The sequence below is a fragment of the Poecilia reticulata genome, linkage group LG5 (assembly GCF_000633615.1).
Source record: "Poecilia reticulata strain Guanapo linkage group LG5, Guppy_female_1.0+MT, whole genome shotgun sequence".
Lineage (NCBI taxonomy): Eukaryota > Metazoa > Chordata > Actinopteri > Cyprinodontiformes > Poeciliidae > Poecilia > Poecilia reticulata.
Window position 1 is genome coordinate 21,461,965 of NC_024335.1, and position 11,555 is coordinate 21,473,519.

The following is an 11,555-nucleotide window of genomic DNA, read 5'->3' on the forward strand; positions in this document are numbered from 1 at the left end:
ATTTTTTTGTTGTACCCTGGCCTTGCATCCACGTAGTTGAACACGGCCACATGCGAGGGTCTGGTTTGCTTCGAGGCAACCCAGGCGAGCAGCCTCGGAGCCTCGGAGCCTCAGCCCTGCTTCCAAAATTAACTGCAGTCATCATCACCCGTGGTGGTGATGTCACTCTGTTGTGGTTTGCTGTCTCCATCCATTATCTCCTTGTTTTCATCTTTATGCCCCGGGTGGAACTGAGAAAACAAATCCAGGTTAATGACATGAATTTGCGCTACACCTACACAGGTTGTCAAAAAAAGCAAAAAGAAGAAAAAGACAGGTGGCTGCAGTGAATATAAACAGGAAGATGACTGTGTCTTCTAAAGCTAAATGACTATCCTCCTTTAAATGCAGTTCCTGCAGAGATAACTAGCTGTGTTCAAGCTAAATCCTCTTTCCTATTGGTCTGCTCAGCTCCTGGCTGAACGGAGTGAGTAATGTATGCACAACTCTCCTGCAGACAGAGCCAGACAGCCTGTAGCTTCAGCTGAGAGAGGAGGTGAGACACTGGAAGGCAAGGAGGGAGGAAAGGGGAGAGGAGAGCATCCGTAAAGTAGATTCCCAGAGGTCGATATTAAGACCTGCTCTTTCTCATCTGCCTGGAAAATGTGACTGGACTGGCTGGAGGAGGTGGAGGCGTCACATTCCGGTTCGTCCCCACTGTGGACTCGGTCAGGGATGATGGACATTACAGAGCAAAAAAACAGAAGTTAACGGCCCGCGACGAGTGTTATCACTACTCTTTCTTTTTCTCATAATCTCTCACAAGTGTGTAAAAATATTGTTTCACCCTTATTTCCACATGCTACAGCATTTTTACTCTGCAAGTCAATAAGACATGGAACGACCGGGCCTTTTTTTTTTTTTTTCTGGCCTGAGAAAATTATTAGTTTTCTTCAAAATCCGTCTCGCCGATTCCTGTTTTGGCAGATTTTCTTTCCAGGAACTATGACTAACGGTGCATCTAACTGAGGAAATAAAACGGTGCATAATTTATGGTTCAGGCAAGATTTTAGCTGTGTATCTTGGTGGAAAACTGACAACCTACTATTTTTTTTGTGTGTGTGGGTAAAGAAGTCAATTTCAAACTCAGTAAAAGTAACAACTCCAATCATACTGTCAGTTTTTGGACTTGCAAACATCATTAATCAGAGATTTATGTTATTATCACCGGGTGACTAATGCTTTCTGATCCAAAGACACACACACGCGCACACACACACACACACTGATTGATGGGGAAGGCAAATAGTATTATTACATTATTTTATTGGACGCACAAAGACCAATAAACGTGCATCATTTATCGTTTATTAATATTTAATTTTTCAACCTGATAGTGCTGAGTGACTTCAAGCGAATGCATTGAATTTGAAAGTCGTCCTCCATATTTTCTTCCAGCCGTCCTTCCACTTGCTCTCTGCCCCCCCACCACCTCCTGTTCCTGCTCTCCCCCTTTTTTTGGAGGGATTGTTTCCGTCTGAAGCGTTGTGCGTGCGTTGTGTTGTTGTTGTTGTTGTTGTTGTCTTGAATGGGCTAATTACAAGGCCACCGTCTCGAGGTTTTGTGTCACGGCTTGAAGAGGTGGGACTCTGACTCACTCCCCCATCATTGGCAGTGCTGCGCAATGTAAATTACACACAAACATGTACATGAACAGACTGTGAGACAATAACACATGTTGTCAAAGCAAATCTTCACACCAGGCCATTAGCACAAGACACCGGCAGTGCGTATGCATGCATGCGTTTACTGTGAGCTTCGCTACTTCTACAGCGCTACATCATCGTCGTCGGTGGCTTTGTGGCCTTTTAAACAGCGTATAAATGACCGAACAGCCTCATGGACGCTAAGGTCCATGTCTATGGGGGAGTGAGAGAGCGAGCGAGAGCGAGAGAGGTGGGAGGAGCGGCATGGTCACAGACACATTTAGATATCCCACTTCTCTTTGTGGTTATGAGAAACTGCACTCTCAGCTGGTAAACACAAAAGCTGCATCACCGCCGGCGTGACAGGCGGCTGGCTCCTCGGGTCCCCGCGAGTGTTTGTGTGGCTGAGTGTGCGTCGAACACTGCAGCGCAGCGAGGATGGAGGCCAAAACTGTCCGATTTCTCTACAGCCAGCGGTGTAAAGGTAGGAGAAGACATGTGTGTGTGTGTGTGTGTGTGTGTGTGTGTTGTTTTCCAACTCAAGAGAGGATTCATGCTCCTCAGCGTTGGCAGACTGCGAAGGGAGCATAACATTAACCTGTCAGCTGTCTGCACTGATTCGGCGCTTGTGTGTCGGTGCCAGTGGCCTTGATTTTATCCACGTAAACGCATGCGTTTTGCAGCGGTCTCGCGCCCCTGCAGTGGACAGCGCTCTCCAGGGGATGTTTCTGTTGCCAGTGATTGAATGTGGTTTCTGAGTGTGTCTGCACTGAGTGCACTCTATTAATTTGAGGCCAGGAGGAGTGCAGGAGCGGGCAGAAGGGACGGAGGCAGGAGGAAAATGAAAAGTGATAAGCAGGGATAAATGGCTGCCTCTGGAGATGAAAGGGGATATCTGATCCCCTTCACACGCACACACACACACACACACACAAGTACAGTTGGCTGTAAACATGAAGATGCACACTCATACTTGGGAGGTTCGTGCTTCATAAACTGGTGGGCAGGAGACAGACTTCCGCCAAGTCTTCCAGCTCCAGGTGTTTTTGATGTCGGATGTTTCGCACGCTGTAATGACAACCCGGCTTTACTCTTTGTCATAAGTGCATTCCCTTGTTGTATAGGTAACAATGTGTCATTGACGAGTAAATAAGCATTTATCTTAGAATATCAGGAAGCAAGTGTTATATGAAGCTCTGTGGATCATGTGACTCTTCCTGTTGGCTTAAATGTGTCAGATCGTCCAACAATCTCAGAGTCAGACAGCCAGAGTAAATTTAAAATACAGTTTTCCACTTATTATTTCATTTGTTAAGGGATTTAAAATATCCAAACTAACTTGGCTCGATGAAAACAGTTAGTTAACTGTGATGAGTCGTATTGTTTTGCTCCAAAACCATGCAAATGTAACTCGAGTTATATTTGCATGATATGAACAGTTTTGTTTGAGCAACTGTAACAAAAGAAATCTCAAAGTACTTTGTGTGTGTGTGTGTGAGAAATAACACCTGCATTACAGCTACCACAGCAAAGCTAACTTCATACCCCTCTTCTTTGTGCTTTCGCAGAGGTCCGAGCCCAGCTGGTGGAGCAGCTCAAGTGTTTGGACCAGCAATGTGAGCTGCGGGTTCAGCTGCTTCAGGACCTGCAGGACTTCTTCAGGAAGAAGGCAGAGATCGAGATGGACTACAGCCGGAACCTGGAGAAGCTGGCTGAGCGGTTCCTCACAAAGACGCGCAGCACCAAGGACCATCTACTCAAGTACGTACTTCAAGAGCCGATCAGTTAAGCGCAAAGTTAAGCAGAGCTGCAGGTCGGTACTTTGTGTAGGTTCGTGGGGCCGAAAATAGCCACTCTCCTTATTTAGCCTTTTTGAGCAACATAGTTTTTCACAGACTGCTGGCTTCCTTCCTGAAAGAATAGAGAAGTAGAGGCAGCAGGCAAGGAAATGAAAGAAAAAAAATTGCACAAAGAGAGATGACAGATGTCCTAATTGCACTGTCGAATTTTCACCTAAATCACTCATTGCCTCCTGCATAGATTTACCGAAGCAGTGCACTATTCATGTTGATCTCTTTTTGAACATATTATGTCCCGTGAGAAAGGCTACACATGACAAAGGCAGAATCTGCTGCCAAAAATGTCCAGGTGGTGTTTCTGTGCTCTGACTGTTTTGTAGCATCTTGCCATGAAGGGAACCTTTGCTAAACAGGCCAGTCTTTTTCTCCATAGATGGGTTTTTCTCTGTCAGTGACTTGTATTTCCATTTTATTTTATTTTTTCTCCTTCCATCAGCAGTAGACGATATAAAAGATGCACTCTGAAATTCCCCGGTTTAGGCAGCTCGGTTTATCTGGCAGCTTTTAATAGGAGGGAGCAGGCTGTTTCCCGGTGGGGAAGTGCTAGCTAATCATAAACCTTATGCATGCACACACACACACAAACTTGGCAGAGCTACTGCAAATTAAGGAAGCCAGGGGTGACTTTCTACTGACATAACTGTACCTATTTGCATCTGTCTGCTCTGACTTTTAACCAGTGACAGGGATTCAAATGTCACAATACCTTTTTAGCCGGCGTGTTAGCGGGCCTGCTCCACACAGCTAGGAGTCGTTTCTGCGATCTTTACGACCAGGACATTTATTTTTGTTTTTTTGGATGTCAAGACACATTTTGCTTTATGCGCAACCAGACAGAGCAAGGCCCAGAGGAGCACAGCAGCTCATGCCAAAAAAGATCAACGGCTATAAACATATTCATATTATCTGTAGGGCTCCTCTGTGACACAGTTGTTCTGCCGGGACCGCTTTTGCAGCTTAGCAGGAAGGTTCTGGGTTTGAATCCCAACTTGTGGCCTTTAGGCAAGGAGTTTGCATATTCTTCTCATGGAAGCATAGGTTCTCTCCGGGTACTCTTGTTTCCTCCCGCAGTCCAAAAACATGACTCTCGGGTTTATTGGGTTCTCAAAATTACCCTTGGGAGTGAGTGTTCACGATAGTGTGTCTCTGTGTTGCCCTGTGATGGACTGGTGACCTGTCCAGAAGGGATTAGCAATTATATTAGAAATTCTACCTGGTGGTGTATGCTGAAATCTGTTGCGGTTGGGGTTGTTCCTTTGAATATCTTTCCCTCGGTTTGCTCAGTGAAAGCAGAAAAAAACTACCAGCATCTCTTAAAGTATGATTAAATGCCTAACAAGGCTAGTTTCTGGAAGTAATCTCTTTGATAATTGTAAGTTGCACCTTAAGAGCAACATTCGTGATTGTAGGGCTGTCACCAGTTGGAAACCAGAAATGTTCACAGTTTCTTCAACCTTCCTGTTGGCCTCTTGGCATCCTCTCTCACTGATGTCAGTCTAAACCAGGGGTGGGCAATCCTGGTCCTCGAGGGCCGGTGTCCTGCAGCTCTTAGATGTCTCCCTGGTCCAACACACTTGAATCCAAAAGCTGAATCACCTCCTAAGTGCAGTCAGGTTCTCCAGAGTCCTGCTAATGACCTCATTATTTGACTCAGGTGTGTTGAATTAGAGACACATCTAAAAGTTGCAGGAGACCGGCCCTCGAGGCCTGGAGTTACCCCCCCACCCCTGGTCTAAACTTTTAATCAATTTTGGTGAAATGTGCAAGTTCTCTCATGTTCCCCTTGTTCTGTATTTTCTCCAGTTATCGGTGACCACCTTCACTCTTCATTGGATTGTACATGAAGCCGGAGTTTGTTTTCACCTTTTCTCTGACAGATGCCTCTTTACAGTGTGAGCATAGTAGCGCCTGGGCTAAAGGGTGCATATTAGCAAATGTCAAGGAATTCCTACTTAGACAGCTGAACTTTAACTCTATTTAACCAGATTCATTGGCTCATCAGAGGTGTGAATTCAAGAGAACGCTGAAACTGGACAAAATTGTGCGTCAACCAGAAGTTAGTTGAAGCGTGTGCACATTTAATCAATGTGTACTATACAGGCGTTTGTATGTTTTTATATTTTGTCACATTATGTTGCTTTTGAAAAGTTTTGAGAACCACTTCTCTTATGCTTTTTAAATTTGCCAGAAAGCATTGACCTGTGTTGGTAAAGCTGTTAAAACAAAACCTGGAAGGCGAATGCTAACAGGTTTTAACTTTGAATGACTGGAGCATTGTGAGCTAGCTTGAACACTGGAGCAAGCTAGCTGCTAGCTGCTTGCTCCAGTGATCAAATAAAGCTTCGACCTGTTAATATATTCACTGTAGGAAGACTAAGTTTGAACTGTATCATATATGTTCTTTACAGTATCATAAGTCTACTCGTGTGTTTTCACTTGTTTTGTTTTGGTGTAATCTGACTTTAGGGGGGGGGAATGCTAGCTTGCTTTACAATGAACTCGTGTGAGATGTGAATGGAATAAAGCTTATTGGTGCATTTAAAATTTGGAACTATATATAAGCATAGTGAAATACAAAAACATGAAACTTAATTCAGATTAAGTTTCATGTTATAATTCATGAGGAATGAAGGTGTGTTTTGCATTAAAACTTTCTCTTCAGTCTTAAACGTGAACTCTTTGAACTGCAGTAATTCTCGTTGAAATGTTAGGGGATTAAAGTTTCAGGCAAAAGGAGCGAAGTACAATTTTTTATAGAGGCTTTATGCGTTTAATTAAATAGAGAGACCTTTTGGATGGAAACGTGTAGATGTTGATTAATCACGGGTGCAGATCTGAATGAGCCCAAGGTCTCTCTAAAAATCACAGCAGCTCCATAAATCTGCCAATAATCATCCCATGGAGGCATGAATAGCTGCAGTAAGTGAGTCAGGACTTTCTATGACAGCTGTAAGTCATCAGTAAATGCTTACTCTTTCAAAATTATAATTTGGAAACTAGTTCCTCATTCTTCATTTAGTCTTGCATGGAATCAGTGAACACCTAAATAAGAGAAGTGAATGTGTAGCTTGGAGACAGATTAGCTTTCCTCTGTTGAAACCAAGTTGCTTGTTGGTTGCTGCAACATCTCTGCAGTTCATGCGACATAGTTAAACTTTGCTTTGATGCTTGTTTGTGAACGTAACAGCTAAAAAATAATTCATAGATTTCAGTGAGAGTGATACAAACTTTTTGGTGACAGTGAAATAATATTTACCCCTTTTTCATTTATTTTGTTTTGTTAATGTTTTTGTTACACTTAAATGTTTCAGATCTTCAAATAAGATTTCATTTTTTTAAAGGCTAAAGTTGTAAAACCACACAGGCTCTATTTGAAAGAGCAATTGACCCACAAGCCCTAGTAATGGTAGTTGCACCACCATTGCGCCACACACAAGATGGCTGCCATCTTGTGTGTTTTTGCATCGCTGTAAGGGAATTTTGGCCTTCTCTTCTTTCCTGAAATGTTTCAGTTCAGCCATTTAGCAATGTGTTAAAGGTTTTGCCACAGCATCTTAATCAACTTTAAGTCCTGACTTTGACTTCACCCCTTTAAAACATTCGTTTTTTTGTATGTTTTTCTTTCAGATGTGGACTTGCTGGTATTTTTGTATCGCTGCCTTGCTGCATGACCCAAATGTGATGTGCTAAAGTTCACAAACTAATGGCTGATTATTCTCCAGCATTTTCTACTAGAGAGCAAAATTTGTGGCTCCATCCAAGTACTGAACAGTTCTGGATCGCCACCATATATGACTGTCGAAAAAAGCTGTTGCAGTTTTACACCTCAAGCAACAGGACACAGAAAAGGTTCCACTTTTGACTGGTCCGTCCACAGAATACTTACCAAAAAGTCTTGTGGATCACAAAGATGTTTTGTTTTTGTTTTTTTCTTATAGAAAGTGAGATAGGCCTTTATGGTGTTCTTGTTGAGGAAAGATTTTAATGTTGTGCCCAGCTCTTTTTGTTGAATCATGAACACTAACCTAAACTGAGGAGAATAACATCTGAAGTTTTACATGTTGTTCTGAGTTGTGTTGTGACTTCCTGGACGAGCCATTATTGCGTCTTTGAGTAATTTTGAAAGCCAAGCCACTCTTGGGAAGGTTTACCACTGCTCCATGTGTTCTTCATTTGAAGATTATGGTTTTCACTGTGGTCTGCTGGAGTCCCAAAGCTTTAGAAATGGCTTTATGACCTGTTTAAGACTGATATTATGTCAAAGGGCTGCTGCACCTGCTTCATGTCGTCAGACAGGTTTGATTTGGGGACGTCGATTCTACGAATGAGACAGAAATTAGACCTGGGTGGGCATGTGGCATTGATTATTAGAATGTGTTTAATGTGAATCGTGTCAGTGTGACAAAAAAAGCTAAATCTGAAATATTTCACAAGGTGGAAAATACCCTTTTCACGTCACCGCATGCATATTTTTTTTTTCTTCACTTTGGAGATTTTAAAGGACTTATTAAGAAACAGGAAACTTTTGCTGGAGTTTCTGACCGGTCAGAAACTGGACTAAAGTGACTTCAAATCTTTTGAGAAAGGCCGGATCATTTGTCCCTTTCAGTTGCCTCGTTTCCTGTTTTTATTTCCCATCCACCAATGACCTCCTCAATTGTCACCTTCCTCTTTCTTTTTTTTTTTTAATCCTCCACTGTCGCTCAGCTTGTTTCTTAACCGTCACACTAGGCCAGAGACACATCTTTCTCTGCTGGGGGGCAAAGCCCACATTCATGGGCCGTCTGATTCACAAGCGCAGACTAAAAGGGATCAATAGGTTCTCTAAACGAAACCCAATTCCTACTTTGAGGACATCCACCCCCCCCCTGCCTGGCACACACCCTCCAGCTCAGATCAATATACAGGCAGTTGAAGAGCATGTGCTGCATTTTGGGGAGGGGGAAGGAACAGTGGAAAAGAGAAGAGCAGTGAAACAGAGTAAATGCAGCCCCTCTGTTTGCTCACATGCTGTGGTCCATCTAGATGTCTTTAAGGAGAAAATATGAAGCCACTAATTACAAAGTGGTCAGTATTTATTCGTGTATTTATTTAGTTTCTCTCTACCTCCAACATCTGTGTATTTAACACTCTTCTTGCATCTGCTGCTGCTCTGTCAGAGTGCCATGCTGGAATTTCAGCTATTTTCCGTTTTTTGTGCGTGCGTGTATGCGCGCGCGCGCGCGCGCGTGTGTATCTGGCTGTTTGAATCAAGGCGAGCGTGTGTGTCTGTGTGTGAGAGAGTTGCCTGTGGCTCATACACTCTCAACAGGCCAGGCGTCAATGGTGCTCCTAACAGTGTGGGGTGTGAGGGTTGTAAGTATGTTGATCCCATGGAGATCCCTGGTATGTGTGCTATTTGGCAGACTGCACAGCAGTGGCTGCAGGGTTAAATGGTTAAACCGTATGGTGTGTGTGTGTGCGTGTGTGTGTGTGTGTGTGCGTGTGTGTGTGTGTGTGTGTGTGTGTGTGTGTGTGTGTGTGTGTGTGTGTGAGTACCCTGATTGGTTCAGAGAGAAGTTTTCTGAGCAGTTCCGCTATAAAAGCCCCCCTTATGCCAAGTATTAGTCCAGTTTCAATTGTCTCTGTAACCAATACTTACATAGATTTAGGAGAACTGTAGTCATTGCTGTGTGACCAAAAGTGGCCTAAATATTTAGTTTTGCAACTGCTGTGCTTCTTTTGGTCTGGCCAGTGGCCTTTCTTGACCCAAAAAGAAACCACACATGTTTAAATATAATGAGGCAGTCACTTAACAAAGGACCTTGCACAGACCATGACAAAGACAAAAGCTCTCTTTAATCTGCGTTTGGTCACTCGTGCCTATTAAATAAATCCTGTGAAAAGAGGTAACTTCATTCAAGGTTTGAAGAAAGCATGGATTACCGAAAGGCGAGCTTCAGTCAAAGTGCTGGACTCTCGATTTGGACATTTTGCATGTCTTGTACAGATCTCCTGAGCTGACTCGAACATGTGCTCTAAAGACGGAAGACTTATTATAGATCTGCGCTTTTAAGACTTCAGGTCTGACTTAGATCGCAGCTTGCAACTTGAAGCTCATGAACTGTTTCTCACTTCATGCAATAAGTGATGAAATTAAGCGCATATTTATGCCACAGCCTGGAGTTTTGGCAAGATGTGACCCGGATCCCCGCCGCAGCATGTGGCGATTTGTGGATTTTTCTATGGAACGTAATGGCAAATTCTTCTGAATATATAAACATTCAAAAGAAAATGCAGCTTGGGAAGCTGAAACACGCATTGGCAAAATGCTACTTGGCACGCCAGTCCAAGAGCGCCATTCATTTTTCTTTGCACTGATTAGCTGTACCCACAACGGCAGAGATAAGGAGAATGGTTGATGTTCTGCAGTAGTGCTAAGCCAGTTTCCACTGTGCACATTAATGCATATTTAATATTTTCACAATTAAACCAGGCAGCTATGAATGTTTTTAGAAAGGGTTGCAAGTATTTGCAGATTTTAGCTATTTATGGTCCCTAAATCCTGTGTGTACTCTGGATCCGCTGTGTGCTTGTGTAAAATGGAGACTTTTATTTATTTAACAGAAATGTTTACAGCCTGCAGGTTATCGGTGGTTATTAATAATCATAACACCTTGCTCTGTATGCAGAATGACCAGGCTAAAAGAGGAATTATTAATAGGTGTTGCCTTATTGACACTGTGTTGTTGTTTTTTTTACTTAAGTGCTTTTATATTTATATTTCTGAGAGATAAATGTCACATCCTAATATTACTCTTTCTTGTTGAGTGAAATGTTCTAAAATTAAAAACTATATTTTAGAGCAGGCTATTGAAAGACTTGACATTCTCTCACTGCTAATTTCAGAAAACTTTCTTTTCTTTTATTTATTTATTTATTTATTTATTTATTTTTTTACAGTGGAAGGATTCATTTAGAAAAGTCTTTTTCTCTACTCGTTGTGACCTTTGGGTCACCTGGCTTCTTGTCTCGTCTGTGAAGCATTTGGTAGCTTTTGAGTCGACTGGCATTGCTGCGGTGGCGATCACTGGTGAGATGAGGGTGTCGTGTCACCAGCTTCTTGAAACAACAGAGGAACTGCGCTCTCGGCTTTACGTTGTGCAACCGGTGGAGACCAGACGAAAAGCTGCCCCCGCTGAGGGAAGTGAACACACACACACACTCGAGTCCGCATGACTTTATGACACATGGAGGTTTTCGGCGCTCTTTGGCTTTTAATGGGAGCGTGTTTTTTTTCTTCTTTTTTCTCCTTTTGTCACACCACGGTTGTTATTATCACAGCCATTTGACCTGTGACATCATGTACCACCCCGTCCCCCCCGGACACACACACCTCCTCACAGACAAAACCCCCGACTCAATACCCTTCAATCAAAGACTCTCTCTGTCTGTTTGACATTGCGTATGCTACGGTCTCAGCTCTACTTTTCCTGAACTCCCCCCATGTGTGTGTGTGTTAGTGCGTGTGATGTAAATGCCTTGCAGCTCTTGCTCTCTCTATCCAGCTAAAGCTGCTCTTAACGACACAAAGGCCGTCTCTCATCCACTTACACTCACTCATAATCCATTTTACCCACTAGATCATCCATGGATCACCCATTACTCGTACTGTGCTCACACACGCGCACACTCGAACGGCCCGTGTGAAAGCAGTTGCACTGTTGCATAAGCGAGCGATTACCTACTACTGTGGCATTACTCTAATGGCACCATGGCCACTTGAAACAACGTCAGTGCTGTAGCATTGAGTTATTACCTGTTTGATAAAATAACTATGAGTGTTTCTTTCTTTTTTCCTCCCATTCTGGTTTCTTAGAAGCGGCAGCTGTGCTTTTTGCAGGGAGTGTTACCTCTTCCTGATGGCTTTTTCATCTCGGCCAGTTGTGTTTGGACTGGCTTTCGGTCTCTCTCTCTGTGTGTGTGTGTGTGTGTGTGTGTGCGTGTGTGTGTGTGTGTGGGTGCGTGCGTG

The 11,555-nt window shown here is 43.3% G+C and overlaps 1 protein-coding gene across 2 annotated transcripts in view; it reads left to right on the forward strand.

The window, feature by feature from the left end:
* Positions 1 to 2,009: 2,009 nt before the first annotated feature.
* The window catches only part of srgap2 (SLIT-ROBO Rho GTPase activating protein 2), a 33,060-nt gene continuing 23,514 nt past the window's right edge, over positions 2,010 to 11,555 (forward strand). For both annotated transcript variants that reach the window (XM_008409251.2, XM_008409252.2), the window contains exons 1-2: positions 2,010 to 2,169; positions 3,254 to 3,446. In XM_008409251.2, the coding sequence (XP_008407473.1) occupies positions 2,124 to 2,169; positions 3,254 to 3,446 (239 nt within the window). In that variant the 5' untranslated portion in view covers positions 2,010 to 2,123. The remainder of the gene's footprint in view (positions 2,170 to 3,253; positions 3,447 to 11,555) is intronic.